Genomic DNA, 16763 nt, shown 5'->3' with positions numbered 1-16763 from the left:
TACACACCTGACGACCTGTCCCCCAACACACACACACCTGACGACCTGTTCCCCCAACACACACACACCTGACGACCTGTTCCCCAACACACACCTGGTTGGCCAGCACAAAGGGTTAATATCAAACCGTCTACCTCCAGAGGTGTGGATTACACACCTGGTTGGCCAGCACAAAGGGACTTATCACAGAGCTTACCGGCTTTCTCCTCTCCAACCGCCACCTCGGCTAAGTAGCGGTAGTAATCTCCCTTCATTTTCAAATAGAACACTTTGCTCTCGGCCGGAGTAGCATTGGGGATGAGGAACTGGTTCAGAAGACCCTGTAGGACGGAAGACAAGTTTGTTAGAAAAATGCAAATAAAAACACCCAGCCACAACACTCAGTTATTTACATTGTATAAGCAGGTCTAGACCCCCCCCAGCACCAGTTATTTACATTGTATAGGCAGGTCTAGACCCCCCCAGCACCAGTTATTTACATTGTATAGGCAGGTCTAGACCCCCCCAGCACCAGTTATTTACATTGTATAGGCAGGTCTAGACCCCCCCAGCACCAGTTATTTACATTGTATAGGCAGGTCTAGACCCCCCCCAGCACCAGTTATTTACATTGTATAGGCAGGTCTAGACCCCCCCAGCACCAGTTATTTACATTGTATAGGCAGGTCTAGACCCCCCCAGCACCAGTTATTTACATTGTATAGGCAGGTCTAGACCCCCCCCAGCACCAGTTATTTACATTGTATAGGCAGGTCTAGACCCCCCCAGCACCAGTTATTTACATTGTATAGGCAGGTCTAGACCCCCCCCCCCAGCACCAGTTATTTACATTGTATAGGCAGGTCTAGACCCCCCCAGCACCAGTTATTTACATGTATAGGCAGGTCTAGACCCCCCCCCCCCAGCACCAGTTATTTACATTGTATAGGCAGGTCTAGACCCCCCCAGCACCAGTTATTTACATTGTATAGGCAGGTCTAGACCCCCCCCCCCCAGCACCAGTTATTTACATAGTATAGGCAGGTCTAGACCCCCACAACACCAGTTATTTACATTGTATAGGCAGGTCTAGACCCCCCCAGCACCAGTTATTTACATGTGAATAGTGAGCTCTAGTCTACAGCAGCCTGGTTTGCAGCTCTGCAGAAAGGTATCACCTAACATTGTATAGGCAGGTCTAGACCCCCCCCCCCCCCCCCCCCCCAGCACCAGTTATTTACATTGTATAGGCAGGTCTAGACCCCCCCCCCCCAGCACCAGTTATTTACATGTGAATAGTGAGCTCTAGTCTACAGCAGCCTGGTTTGCAGCTCTGCAGAAAGGTATCACCTAACATAGTATAGGCAGGTCTAGACCCCCACAACACCAGTTATTTACATGTGAATAGTGAGTCTCTAGTCTACAGCAGCCTCGTTTGCAGCTCTGCAGAAAGGTATCACCTAACATTGTATAGGCAGGTCTAGACCCCCCCACCCCCCAGCACCAGTTACTCTAGAAGATACGGTTGTGTGATGTAGGAGTAGGGAGTTGTAGTTTCCAGGCGTGTGATGTAGAAGTAGGGAGTTGTAGTTTCCAACCGTGTGATGTAGTAGTAGGGAGTTGTAGTTTCCAGCAGTGTGATGTAGTAGGGAGTTGTAGTTTCTAACAGGCCAATATTCTACATACAGTGCATTCATAAAGTATTCAGACCCCTTGACCTTTCCCCACGTTGTTACATAATAGCATTATTCAAAATATTAATTTTTTAAAAAAAATTTAATGCATCAATCTATACACAACACTCCATAATGACAAAGCAAAAACAGGTTTAGACAATTTATGAAATTAAAATGTACAATGTTACAATAACATAAGAACATGGTTCCTGGGTAATGTACTGAACCACCTGACTCCTCTAGCCCAGGGGTTCCTGGGTAATGTCCTGAACCACCTGACTCCTCTAGCCCAGGGGTTCCTGGGTAATGTCCTGAACCACCTGACTCCTCTAGCCCAGGGGTTCCTGGGTAATGTCCTGAACCACCTGACTCCTCTAGCCCAGGGGTTCCTGGGTAATGTCCTGAACCACCTGACTCCTCAAGCCCAGGGGTTCCTGGGTAATGTCCTGAACCACCTGACTCCTCTAGCCCAGGGGTTCCTGGGTAATGTCCTGAACCACCTGACTCCTCTAGCCCAGGGGTTCCTGGGTAATGTCCTGAACCACCTGACTCCTCTAGCCCAGGGGTTCCTGGGTAATGTCCTGAACCACCTGACTCCTCTAGCCCAGGGGTTCCTGGGTAATGTCCTGAACCACCTGACTCCTCTAGCCCAGGGGTTCCTGGGTAATGTCCTGATCCACCTGACTCCTCTAGCCCAGGGGTTCCTGGGTAATGTCCTGAACCACCTGACTCCTCTAGCCCAGGGGTTCCTGGGTAATGTCCTGAACCACCTGACTCCTCTAGCCCAGGGGTTCCTGGGTAATGTCCTGAACCACCTGACTCCTCTAGCCCAGGGGTTCCTGGGTAATGTCCTGAACCACCTGACTCCTCTAGCCCAGGGGTTCCTGGGTAATGTCCTGAACCACCTGACTCCTCTAGCCCAGGGGTTCCTGGGTAATGTCCTGATCCACCTGACTCCTCTAGCCCAGGGGTTCCTGGGTAATGTCCTGATCCACCTGACTCCTCTAGCCCAGGGGTTCCTGGGTAATGTCCTGAACCACCTGACTCCTCTAGCCCAGGGGTTCCTGGGTAATGTCCTGAACCACCTGACTCCTCTAGCCCAGGGGTTCCTGGGTAATGTCCTGAACCACCTGACTCCTCTAGCCCAGGGGTTCCTGGGTAATGTCCTGAACCACCTGACTCCTCTAGCCCAGGGGTTCCTGGGTAATGTCCTGAACCACCTGACTCCTCTAGCCCAGGGGTTCCTGGGTAATGTCCTGAACCACCTGACTCCTCTAGCCCAGGGGTTCCTGGGTAATGTCCTGAACCACCTGACTCCTCTAGCCCAGGGGTTCCTGGGTAATGTCCTGAACCACCTGACTCCTCTAGCCCAGGGGTTCCTGGGTAATGTCCTGAACCACCTGACTCCTCTAGCCCAGGGGTTCCTGGGTAATGTCCTGAACCACCTGACTCCTCTAGCCCAGGGGTTCCTGGGTAATGTCCTGAACCACCTGACTCCTCTAGCCCAGGGGTTCCTGGGTAATGTCCTGAACCACCTGACTCCTCTAGCCCAGGGGTTCCTGGGTAATGTCCTGAACCACCTGACTCCTCTAGCCCAGGGGTTCCTGGGTAATGTCCTGAACCACCTGACTCCTCTAGCCCAGGGGTTCCTGGGTAATGTCCTGAACCACCTGACTCCTCTAGCCCAGGGGTTCCTGGGTAATGTCCTGAACCACCTGACTCCTCTAGCCCAGGGGTTCCTGGGTAATGTCCTGAACCACCTGACTCCTCTAGCCCAGGGGTTCCTGGGTAATGTCCTGAACCACCTGACTCCTCTAGCCCAGGGGTTCCTGGGTAATGTCCTGAACCACCTGACTCCTCTAGCCCAGGGGTTCCTGGGTAATGTCCTGAACCACCTGACTCCTCTAGCCCAGGGGTTCCTGGGTAATGTCCTGAACCACCTGACTCCTCTAGCCCAGGGGTTCCTGGGTAATGTCCTGAACCACCTGACTCCTCTAGCCCAGGGGTTCCTGGGTAATGTCCTGAACCACCTGACTCCTCTAGCCCAGGGGTTCCTGGGTAATGTCCTGAACCACCTGACTCCTCTAGCCCAGGGGTTCCTGGGTAATGTCCTGAACCACCTGACTCCTCTAGCCCAGGGGTTCCTGGGTAATGTCCTGAACCACCTGACTCCTCTAGCCCAGGGGTTCCTGGGTAATGTCCTGAACCACCTGACTCCTCTAGCCCAGGGGTTCCTGGGTAATGTCCTGAACCACCTGACTCCTCTAGCCCAGGGGTTCCTGGGTAATGTCCTGAACCACCTGACTCCTCTAGCCCAGGGGTTCCTGGGTAATGTCCTGAACCACCTGACTCCTCTAGCCCAGGGGTTCCTGGGTAATGTCCTGAACCACCTGACTCCTCTAGCCCAGGGGTTCCTGGGTAATGTCCTGAACCACCTGACTCCTCTAGCCCAGGGGTTCCTGGGTAATGTCCTGAACCACCTGACTCCTCTAGCCCAGGGGTTCCTGGGTAATGTCCTGAACCACCTGACTCCTCTAGCCCAGGGGTTCCTGGGTAATGTCCTGAACCACCTGACTCCTCTAGCCCAGGGGTTCCTGGGTAATGTCCTGAACCACCTGACTCCTCTAGCCCAGGGGTTCCTGGGTAATGTCCTGAACCACCTGACTCCTCTAGCCCAGGGGTTCCTGGGTAATGTCCTGAACCACCTGACTCCTCTAGCCCAGGGGTTCCTGGGTAATGTCCTGAACCACCTGACTCCTCTAGCCCAGGGGTTCCTGGGTAATGTCCTGAACCACCTGACTCCTCTAGCCCAGGGGTTCCTGGGTAATGTCCTGAACCACCTGACTCCTCTAGCCCAGGGGTTCCTGGGTAATGTCCTGAACCACCTGACTCCTCTAGCCCAGGGGTTCCTGGGTAATGTCCTGAACCACCTGACTCCTCTAGCCCAGGGGTTCCTGGGTAATGTCCTGAACCACCTGACTCCTCTAGCCCAGGGGTTCCTGGGTAATGTCCTGAACCACCTGACTCCTCTAGCCCAGGGGTTCCTGGGTAATGTCCTGAACCACCTGACTCCTCTAGCCCAGGGGTTCCTGGGTAATGTCCTGAACCACCTGACTCCTCTAGCCCAGGGGTTCCTGGGTAATGTCCTGAACCACCTGACTCCTCTAGCCCAGGGGTTCCTGGGTAATGTCCTGAACCACCTGACTCCTCTAGCCCAGGGGTTCCTGGGTAATGTCCTGAACCACCTGACTCCTCTAGCCCAGGGGTTCCTGGGTAATGTCCTGAACCACCTGACTCCTCTAGCCCAGGGGTTCCTGGGTAATGTCCTGAACCACCTGACTCCTCTAGCCCAGGGGTTCCTGGGTAATGTCCTGAACCACCTGACTCCTCTAGCCCAGGGGTTCCTGGGTAATGTCCTGAACCACCTGACTCCTCTAGCCCAGGGGTTCCTGGGTAATGTCCTGAACCACCTGACTCCTCTAGCCCAGGGGTTCCTGGGTAATGTCCTGAACCACCTGACTCCTCTAGCCCAGGGGTTCCTGGGTAATGTCCTGAACCACCTGACTCCTCTAGCCCAGGGGTTCCTGGGTAATGTCCTGAACCACCTGACTCCTCTAGCCCAGGGGTTCCTGGGTAATGTCCTGAACCACCTGACTCCTCTAGCCCAGGGGTTCCTGGGTAATGTCCTGAACCACCTGACTCCTCTAGCCCAGGGGTTCCTGGGTAATGTCCTGAACCACCTGACTCCTCTAGCCCAGGGGTTCCTGGGTAATGTCCTGAACCACCTGACTCCTCTAGCCCAGGGGTTCCTGGGTAATGTCCTGAACCACCTGACTCCTCTAGCCCAGGGGTTCCTGGGTAATGTCCTGAACCACCTGACTCCTCTAGCCCAGGGGTTCCTGGGTAATGTCCTGAACCACCTGACTCCTCTAGCCCAGGGGTTCCTGGGTAATGTCCTGAACCACCTGACTCCTCTAGCCCAGGGGTTCCTGGGTAATGTCCTGAACCACCTGACTCCTCTAGCCCAGGGGTTCCTGGGTAATGTCCTGAACCACCTGACTCCTCTAGCCCAGGGGTTCCTGGGTAATGTCCTGAACCACCTGACTCCTCTAGCCCAGGGGTTCCTGGGTAATGTCCTGAACCACCTGACTCCTCTAGCCCAGGGGTTCCTGGGTAATGTCCTGAACCACCTGACTCCTCTAGCCCAGGGGTTCCTGGGTAATGTCCTGAACCACCTGACTCCTCTAGCCCAGGGGTTCCTGGGTAATGTCCTGAACCACCTGACTCCTCTAGCCCAGGGGTTCCTGGGTAATGTCCTGAACCACCTGACTCCTCTAGCCCAGGGGTTCCTGGGTAATGTCCTGAACCACCTGACTCCTCTAGCCCAGGGGTTCCTGGGTAATGTCCTGAACCACCTGACTCCTCTAGCCCAGGGGTTCCTGGGTAATGTCCTGAACCACCTGACTCCTCTAGCCCAGGGGTTCCTGGGTAATGTCCTGAACCACCTGACTCCTCTAGCCCAGGGGTTCCTGGGTAATGTCCTGAACCACCTGACTCCTCTAGCCCAGGGGTTCCTGGGTAATGTCCTGAACCACCTGACTCCTCTAGCCCAGGGGTTCCTGGGTAATGTCCTGAACCACCTGACTCCTCTAGCCCAGGGGTTCCTGGGTAATGTCCTGAACCACCTGACTCCTCTAGCCCAGGGGTTCCTGGGTAATGTCCTGAACCACCTGACTCCTCTAGCCCAGGGGTTCCTGGGTAATGTCCTGAACCACCTGACTCCTCTAGCCCAGGGGTTCCTGGGTAATGTCCTGAACCACCTGACTCCTCTAGCCCAGGGGTTCCTGGGTAATGTCCTGAACCACCTGACTCCTCTAGCCCAGGGGTTCCTGGGTAATGTCCTGAACCACCTGACTCCTCTAGCCCAGGGGTTCCTGGGTAATGTCCTGAACCACCTGACTCCTCTAGCCCAGGGGTTCCTGGGTAATGTCCTGAACCACCTGACTCCTCTAGCCCAGGGGTTCCTGGGTAATGTCCTGAACCACCTGACTCCTCTAGCCCAGGGGTTCCTGGGTAATGTCCTGAACCACCTGACTCCTCTAGCCCAGGGGTTCCTGGGTAATGTCCTGAACCACCTGACTCCTCTAGCCCAGGGGTTCCTGGGTAATGTCCTGAACCACCTGACTCCTCTAGCCCAGGGGTTCCTGGGTAATGTCCTGAACCACCTGACTCCTCTAGCCCAGGGGTTCCTGGGTAATGTCCTGAACCACCTGACTCCTCTAGCCCAGGGGTTCCTGGGTAATGTCCTGAACCACCTGACTCCTCTAGCCCAGGGGTTCCTGGGTAATGTCCTGAACCACCTGACTCCTCTAGCCCAGGGGTTCCTGGGTAATGTCCTGAACCACCTGACTCCTCTAGCCCAGGGGTTCCTGGGTAATGTCCTGAACCACCTGACTCCTCTAGCCCAGGGGTTCCTGGGTAATGTCCTGAACCACCTGACTCCTCTAGCCCAGGGGTTCCTGGGTAATGTCCTGAACCACCTGACTCCTCTAGCCCAGGGGTTCCTGGGTAATGTCCTGAACCACCTGACTCCTCTAGCCCAGGGGTTCCTGGGTAATGTCCTGAACCACCTGACTCCTCTAGCCCAGGGGTTCCTGGGTAATGTCCTGAACCACCTGACTCCTCTAGCCCAGGGGTTCCTGGGTAATGTCCTGAACCACCTGACTCCTCTAGCCCAGGGGTTCCTGGGTAATGTCCTGAACCACCTGACTCCTCTAGCCCAGGGGTTCCTGGGTAATGTCCTGAACCACCTGACTCCTCTAGCCCAGGGGTTCCTGGGTAATGTCCTGAACCACCTGACTCCTCTAGCCCAGGGGTTCCTGGGTAATGTCCTGAACCACCTGACTCCTCTAGCCCAGGGGTTCCTGGGTAATGTCCTGAACCACCTGACTCCTCTAGCCCAGGGGTTCCTGGGTAATGTCCTGAACCACCTGACTCCTCTAGCCCAGGGGTTCCTGGGTAATGTCCTGAACCACCTGACTCCTCTAGCCCAGGGGTTCCTGGGTAATGTCCTGAACCACCTGACTCCTCTAGCCCAGGGGTTCCTGGGTAATGTCCTGAACCACCTGACTCCTCTAGCCCAGGGGTTCCTGGGTAATGTCCTGAACCACCTGACTCCTCTAGCCCAGGGGTTCCTGGGTAATGTCCTGAACCACCTGACTCCTCTAGCCCAGGGGTTCCTGGGTAATGTCCTGAACCACCTGACTCCTCTAGCCCAGGGGTTCCTGGGTAATGTCCTGAACCACCTGACTCCTCTAGCCCAGGGGTTCCTGGGTAATGTCCTGAACCACCTGACTCCTCTAGCCCAGGGGTTCCTGGGTAATGTCCTGAACCACCTGACTCCTCTAGCCCAGGGGTTCCTGGGTAATGTCCTGAACCACCTGACTCCTCTAGCCCAGGGGTTCCTGGGTAATGTCCTGAACCACCTGACTCCTCTAGCCCAGGGGTTCCTGGGTAATGTCCTGAACCACCTGACTCCTCTAGCCCAGGGGTTCCTGGGTAATGTCCTGAACCACCTGACTCCTCTAGCCCAGGGGTTCCTGGGTAATGTCCTGAACCACCTGACTCCTCTAGCCCAGGGGTTCCTGGGTAATGTCCTGAACCACCTGACTCCTCTAGCCCAGGGGTTCCTGGGTAATGTCCTGAACCACCTGACTCCTCTAGCCCAGGGGTTCCTGGGTAATGTCCTGAACCACCTGACTCCTCTAGCCCAGGGGTTCCTGGGTAATGTACTGAACCACCTGACTCCTCTAGCCCAGGGGTTCCTGGGTAATGTACTGAACCACCTGACTCCTCTAGCCCAGGGGTTCCTGGGTAATGTCCTGAACCACCTGACTCCTCTAGCCCAGGGGTTCCTGGGTAATGTCCTGAACCACCTGACTCCTCTAGCCCAGGGGTTCCTGGGTAATGTCCTGAACCACCTGACTCCTCTAGCCCAGGGGTTCCTGGGTAATGTCCTGAACCACCTGACTCCTCTAGCCCAGGGGTTCCTGGGTAATGTCCTGAACCACCTGACTCCTCTAGCCCAGGGGTTCCCGGGTAATGTCCTGAACCACCTGACTCCTCTAGCCCAGGGGTTCCCGGGTAATGTCCTGAACCACCTGACTCCTCTAGCCCAGGGGTTCCCGGGTAATGTCCTGAACCACCTGACTCCTCTAGCCCAGGGGTTCCCGGGTAATGTCCTGAACCACCTGACTCCTCTAGCCCAGGGGTTCCCGGGTAATGTACTGAACCACCTGACTCCTCTAGCCCAGGGGTTCCCGGGTAATGTCCTGAACCACCTGACTCCTCTAGCCCAGGGGTTCCCGGGTAATGTCCTGAACCACCTGACTCCTCTAGCCCAGGGGTTCCCGGGTAATGTCCTGAACCACCTGACTCCTCTAGCCCAGGGGTTCCCGGGTAATGTCCTGAACCACCTGACTCCTCTAGCCCAGGGGTTCCCGGGTAATGTCCTGAACCACCTGACTCCTCTAGCCCAGGGGTTCCCGGGTAATGTCCTGAACCACCTGACTCCTCTAGCCCAGGGGTTCCCGGGTAATGTCCTGAACCACCTGACTCCTCTAGCCCAGGGGTTCCCGGGTAATGTCCTGAACCACCTGACTCCTCTAGCCCAGGGGTTCCCGGGTAATGTCCTGAACCACCTGACTCCTCTAGCCCAGGGGTTCCTGGGTAATGTCCTGAACCACCTGACTCCTCTAGCCCAGGGGTTCCTGGGTAATGTCCTGAACCACCTGACTCCTCTAGCCCAGGGGTTCCTGGGTAATGTCCTGAACCACCTGACTCCTCTAGCCCAGGGGTTCCTGGGTAATGTCCTGAACCACCTGACTCCTCTAGCCCAGGGGTTCCTGGGTAATGTACTGAACCACCTGACTCCTCTAGCCCAGGGGTTCCTGGGTAATGTCCTGAACCACCTGACTCCTCTAGCCCAGGGGTTCCTGGGTAAGGTCCTGAACCACCTGACTCCTCTAGCCCAGGGGTTCCTGGGTAATGTCCTGAACCACCTGACTCCTCTAGCCCAGGGGTTCCTGGGTAATGTCCTGAACCACCTGACTCCTCTAGCCCAGGGGTTCCTGGGTAATGTACTGAACCACCTGACTGACTCATCTAGAACACGGATCCCCGAACTCGGTCCTTGCCCCCCCCCCCCCCGGGCGAGAGAGAGACCCATACAAATCATTAAAATCCAGACGGAAAATATTTACACAAGAAGCCACCTAATATCACACCACACTTTACATTTTTTCTTATGTCCATCTCTCTTCCCTCAATGTTAGGGATGAATTAAAAAAAACTGGCATAATGTACAGATACTGTATGTGCAAAATGTGAACCATAGTATGGCATCTCTTACTATAGTTAAAGGTGAGAGAGAGACGCCCCCCGGGTGAGAGAGAGACGCCCCCCGGGTGAGAGACCCCCCGTGTGAGAGAGAGACGTCCCCCGTGTGAGAGAGAGACGTCCCCCGGGTGAGAGAGAGACGCCCCCCGGGTGAGAGAGAGACGCCCCCCGGTGAGAGAGAGACGCCCCCCGGGTGAGACACCCCCCCGTGTGAGAGAGAGACATCCCCTGTGTGAGAGAGACATCCCCTGTGTGTACCTTCTGGCTTTTGCCCTAGTACTACACAGCTGATTCAAATCATCAAAGCTTGATGAGTTGGTTATTTGCTAGAGCAAAAACCAGAAGGTACACCCAGGGGATGTCTCTCTCTCTCTCTCTCTCTCTCTCACCTGAGACACCTGTCCCTCTCAGAGTGTCTCTACAACAGGACAGACAGGTGAGGAATGACCTAACGAGCTGAATGAGTCCCTAGGTACTGGCTAACAGCTAATTACACTGAGCTGATTACTGTCAGACCAGGGCTAGGACCAGGCAGGCAGGAAAAGCTTAATAATTTCAAGAGGGGGGGAGGGACACGGTTTGGGTGAGAGCCCACTTATAGCACCTCTCGTCAATAGATTGACATGGCAAACCGGTTGATGGATAATAAATGATACGGCATTTTGAAGGATGAACACACACTATGAGTCAAAAACCACCTAGAACGCTAAGCAGCATATCTGAAGGGGATTTAGTAGTTGTAGAAACTATAGGCTAGTCCTCCTTTCTCAGATCTGGGTGAAAGACGGGAAGCCTTAGAGGACATTCAAACACGAATGGAGACCCCCCCCCCCCCCCACAGACTGCTTCTCACACACAGAGAGAGAGACTGGAGAGAGAGACTGGAGAGAGAGACAGAGACTGGAGAGAGAGAGAGAGAGAGAGAGAGAGAGAGACTGGAGAGAGACACTGGAGAGAGAGACTGGAGAGAGACACTGGAGAGAGAGAGAGGGAGAGAGACACTGGAGAGAGAGAGAGAGGGAGAGACTGGAGAGAGAGAGAGAGAGAGAGACTGGAGAGAGACACTGGAGAGAGAGACTGGAGAGAGAGACTGGAGAGAGAGAGAGGGAGAGAGACACTGGAGAGAGAGAGAGAGGGAGAGACTGGAGAGAGAGAGAGAGAGAGAGAGAGAGAGGGAGAGAACCTCCCGAGTAGTCTTACCAGCACATCATTACAGATCTCCTTCAGCTCCTTCTCTATCTTCTCCCTGTACTCCTTGGCCATGGCCTGCTTCTTCTCGCTGCCCTCAGTCTTCTGCTCGATGCTGGACACGACCCTCCAGGAGGAGCGCCGGGCGCCCACCACGTTCTTATAGGCCACAGAGAGGAGGTTCCGCTCCTCGTTGGATAACTGGGTACCTTCCTCCGTTACAGCCTTCATGGAGGCCGCCATGTCATCGTAGCGCTCGGCCTGCTCCGCCAGCTTGGCCTTCTGGACCAGCTCCTTCTGAACCACCTCGCTCTTGTCAACCATGGCTACTCAGGACTGGAGGAGAGAGAAGAAGAAACATGGCTACCATGGTTACTAGGGACTAGAGGAGAGAGAAGAAGAAACATGGCTACCATGGTTACTAGGGACCGAGGAGAGAAAAGAAGAACCATGTGAACCATGGTTACTAGGGACTGAGGAGAGAGAATAAACATGGCTACCATGGTTACTAGGGACTGAGGAGAGAGAAGAAGAAACATGGCTACCATGGTTACTAGGGACTGAGGAGAGAGAATAAACATGTCAACCATGGTTACTAGGTACTGAGGAGAGAGAAGAAGAACCATGTGAACCATGGTTACTAGGGACTAGAGGAGAGAGAAGAAACATAACACCATGGTTACTAGGGACTGAGGAGAGAGAAGAAACATAACACCATGGTTACTAGGGACTGAGGAGAGAGAAGAAACATAACACCACGGTTACTAGGGACTGAGGAGAGAGAAGAAACATAACACCATGGTTACTAGGGACTGAGGAGAGAGAAGAAACACAACACCACGGTTACTAGGGACTAGAGGAGAGAGAAGAAACACAACACCACAGTTACTAGGGACTGAGGAGAGAGAAGAAACATAACACCATGGTTACTAGGGACTGAGGAGAGAGAAGAAACATAACACCACGGTTACTAGGGACTGAGGAGAGAGAAGAAACATAACACCACGGTTACTAGGGACTGAGGAGAGAGAAGAAACATAACACCACAGTTACTAGGGACTGAGGAGAGAGAAGAAACATAACACCATGGTTACTAGGGACTGAGGAGAGAGAAGAAACATAACACCACGGTTACTAGGGACTGAGGAGAGAGAAGAAGAACCATGTGAACCATGGTTACTAGGGACTAGAGGAGAGGGAAGAAACATAACACCATGGTTACTAGGGACTGAGGAGAGAGAAGAAACATAACACCACGGTTACTAGGGACTGAGGAGAGAGAAGAAGAACCATGTGAACCATGGTTACTAGGGACTAAAGGAGAGGGAAGAAACATAACACCATGGTTACTAGGGACTGAGGAGAGAGAAGAAGAACCATGTGAACCATGGTTACTAGTGACTAGAGGAGAGAGAAGAAACATAACACCGTGGTTACTAGGGACTGAGGAGAGAGAAGAAACATAACACCACGGTTACTAGGGACTGAGGAGAGAGTAGAAACATAACACCATGGTTACTAGGGACTGAGGCGAGAGAAGAAGAACCATGTGAACCATGGTTACTAGTGACTAGAGGAGAGAGAAGAAACATAACACCACCGTTACTAGGGACTAGAGGAGAGAGAAGAAACATAACACCACGGTTACTAGGGACTGAGGAGAGAGAAGAAGAAACATATCAACCACGGTTACTAGGGACTGAGGAGAGAGAAGAAGAAACATATCAACCACGGTTACTAGGGACTAGAGGAGAGAGAAGAAGAAACATATCAACCACGGTTACTAGGGACTAGAGGAGAGAGAAGAAACATAACACCACGGTTACTAGGGACTAGAGGAGAGAGAAGAAACATATCAACCATGGTTACTAGGGACTAGAGGAGAGAGAAGAAACATAACACCACGGTTACTAGGGACTGAGGAGAGAAATGTTGGCATGGTATGTTGCTGGAATGGCTGATACAATCCAGGGTGAAGCCGCAGTGGAGCGCCCCTGGATGGAGAGCCTGTTATGTTAAGAGTGCTACTCCAGGGCACATCGCTACGGGATTGTTGTTACAATCTGAACCCAGAAGCCCTGCAGTTGCCAGATCCATTCCCGGAGCACGACCCGGGATTCAAACCGACAACTGCCCACACCAACAGGGAACAAAGTCCGAAATCTAACCTATTGCTACCACCAAAGCAAAGTAAGAACTCATAAACTCAGGGTAAAAAACAAGCACCAGAAAAAGTTAAGATCTGGTAGATTCATCACTCTGGTAAACATAGCAGTTCCTTCCTCGTGTAATCTAGAAACTTAAGTGAGGTGCGTAGTGATCCACAAAGTAACAAATGCATAGCATAAACCAGGGCCTACCAAAAACAGACAGCAGTGAGAATAGTACTAAACTGAATCAATAACCTACATCTGCTGGTACCATGCAGAATGGCCCACGGCTCTACAGACAACACTGATTTACCATGCTCAATCAATCGCATATTTTCCATTCCACAATATACATGTAGACTAGCCTGGTACTGTGGCTTGGGGGTCATGAGACATGCACTGGGGATTTCCGCTAACACGTTACGGCGCCTTTGCACTGGAGACATTATCCAGGTTAAGACATGATATGTACTACACACCAGTGAAATCACGCTAGCCTGGTTCCTACCGTGTAAAGGAAAAACGCGGATGTGCATCCACTCCCTGCCATGCCACACCCATGTTGTACCTGTTGTAATGATTAGCATAGAACAGACGGGGCTGGCTAGCATTTACACACAGATGGCGCTGGACATACTGTACAAGTCATGTACTGTTAGTTAGCTACATTGAATGTAAAGGTAGATTGGCGATTATAGCTCAGCGATTAATCAATGGGAGGATAACGGGAGAAATGCTATCGCCCCCGCCTTAAAATGACAACGGTATTACTACTGTTGCTCATTACGCATCCGGAAATTACTAGCTAACGTTAGTTTGCTACCAGCGAACCCGGCATCGTTAACATAGCTTGTTAACGTTAGCTACGATCGATCAAAATGATAGTACGATTAGTTTGCTACTTTATTTATACGAGTTAGTTAACTAACAAGGCCGCTAACTAAGTTATCCATGCGAGTGAAGTGTTGGCTGTGATTGACTTGTTAGCTAGGTCGTGACCTGCCTCCAAAACCGACGGGGGATTTTTCATATTTATTCCAACGACACATGTTTAAAATATCAAATACTGTTTTGTGTCAGCAAATGGCGAATACTGGGTCCAAAAACGGTTTAACTTTAGCTAGCGAGCCGGCTAGCTACGGAACTCTAGTATTGTGCCGACCAAGCCCATTTTCAACGAACTCAGTTGGTCTAGCCTAGCTACATGTCTGCTATTGCTAACCAAATTCAACAGATTAGCTAACATGCATTGTCGACCACAATAGGTAAAAATGTAACTACTTTAAGCCAACTCGAAACCTGACAGGATGCACAAAAAGCTGGCCTAGCGCGAACAAACCCCTCCAGAAACAAAACGGGTAGCTATTGTTCTTGGGTCGGCTAGCTGCATTCCTAGCTAACGTTAGCCACCTGACAAAACAGACTGGAGCTCTACCGTTACATATACTACCCGCTATTTTTCCTCCAGTAAGATCCATTGTCAACATCAAAACATTTCTTAAACGTGAATCTAACATGACTTTTAACGAAGAACAGGCTTCTTACCTGAGTGCAAAGGGATAGTGGTGTTGTCGGTCTGGCTAGCTAGCTACGTTACACAGCTGATTCTCTCACAACCTGTCTGAATGTAGTACACGGGGTTTCCCTCCAATCACACCCCAGAAACAGGGACGCAGTGGGGAGGGGGCCGTCACTAGTTACCACAGCCACAAAGTCAGAATTATGACTAATCCCCGCCTATTTCTAAAAATGTATCTTATTAAAATCTGATTTTTTAAACCTTAACTTTAATCACACTGCTCACATCATTCCTTAACCTTAAATGAAGAGCCAAAAGGATTTTTTTTTTTGTTTTAAATTAATTACAATATAGCCAATCTTGACTTTACTGGGTGTGGTAACTAGTGACAACAAGCAGGGAGAGGTGACGTCAAAGGATACCATGGAAACCCGTGATTGACGTGATGGTTTATCGATCGTTCGATGAAAAACTCCTTTATCAGAAGGGCAGGCTATCAGGGCAGGCTATCAGGAAATGTTGGTTTTGCAACCTATTTAAAATACATTAAAAATATACTTATATACCCTACCTGTAATAAAGGCCTGTGAGACTGTGATCGATTATCTCACCACTCACCACCAACATAGCGATTTGGGGGAATAGTCCGAATGGGGCTTATAAACCACTTACAGGTAAAAATGTCAGAATCTTCTATGGTGAACAAACATGTGGTATTGACAGTCTAATACATGTAGGTCATTTGTGAGTGATGTTTGAGGACATCACAAACGACCTAACTAGAACACACAGTTTGCCTGATAGAAGGTCTATTTCTGTTCCCCAGTCAGTTTCCATGGGGAAAGTTGTTCTATTTTTACCTAGTCACATGTTCTCCCCTAAGACTGGGATATTAAGCCGGTAACCTATTTAAGGGAAGATCTCTGACTGATAGTTCAGTTTCAGACTGACAGACAAGATAGACCTACAGACAGACCGACAGGCAGGCAGACACACAGACACAGATTACCTTGAGTGTCAATATCAATTAAACCTAACATTGTTACTGGGAAGGGCTGTGGCTAGGAGTGGTTTTGAGATAGAGGGAGAGTGTGAGTCAGTGTGTGTTTCTGTTGAATGACTGGTAGAGTAGGTTCTCTCTGTCTCTGTCTCTGTCTCTGTCTCTGTCTCTGTCTCTGTCTCTGTCTCTGTCTCTCCACATTTACACACACACACACACACAATCAATCAATTAAATTAATTTATAAAGCCCTTTTTACATCAGCCGATGTCACAAAATGCTGTACAGAAACCCAGCCTAAAACCCCAAACAGCAAGCAATGCAGGTGTTGAAGCACGGTGGCTAGGAAAAACTCCCTAGAAAGGCCAAAACCTAGGAAGAAACCTAGAGAGGAACCAGGCTCTGAGGGGTGGCCAGTCCTCTTCTGGCTGTGCCGGGTGGAGACTATAACAGAACATGGCCAAGATGTTCAAAACGCGCACACACACACACACACACACACACACACACACACACACACACACACACACACACACACACACACACACACACACACACACACACACACACACACACACACACACAAAACTAACCCTAGCCCCTAAACCTAATTCTAATTCCAACTCTAACATTAATTCCAACCTTAATCCTAAACCCCCTAGAATTAGCATTTGACCCTGTGGGGACCAACAAAAGTTCTCCACTTGGTGAAATGTTCGTTTGTTTACTATTCTTGTTGGGACTTCGGATCCCCACAAGTAGAGTTAAAGACGTCCACACACACACAGGAGTAGTGAGTGACGCACTGACAAAAGTAACAACTCCCTGAGATTCCCATGATGTTTGTGATAGAG

The 16763-nt window shown here is 51.9% G+C and overlaps 1 protein-coding gene across 1 annotated transcript in view; it reads right to left on the bottom strand.

The window, feature by feature from the left end:
* The window catches only part of LOC129842345 (14-3-3 protein beta/alpha-A-like), a 47022-nt gene extending 31976 nt beyond the window's left edge, over positions 1 to 15046 (bottom strand). The window contains exons 1-3 of the mRNA XM_055910862.1: positions 14936 to 15046; positions 11253 to 11576; positions 197 to 320 (exon numbers count right to left, since the gene is read on the bottom strand). Coding sequence (XP_055766837.1) covers positions 197 to 320; positions 11253 to 11564 — 436 coding nt within the window. The 5' untranslated portion in view covers positions 11565 to 11576; positions 14936 to 15046. The remainder of the gene's footprint in view (positions 1 to 196; positions 321 to 11252; positions 11577 to 14935) is intronic.
* Positions 15047 to 16763: the final 1717 nt, after the last annotated feature.

This window comes from Salvelinus fontinalis, unplaced genomic scaffold (genome assembly GCF_029448725.1).
Source record: "Salvelinus fontinalis isolate EN_2023a unplaced genomic scaffold, ASM2944872v1 scaffold_0035, whole genome shotgun sequence".
In the NCBI taxonomy this organism is placed as follows: domain Eukaryota; kingdom Metazoa; phylum Chordata; class Actinopteri; order Salmoniformes; family Salmonidae; genus Salvelinus; species Salvelinus fontinalis.
Note: the sequence above shows the minus strand (reverse complement) of the source record. Positions and strands in the feature narration are given on the sequence as shown.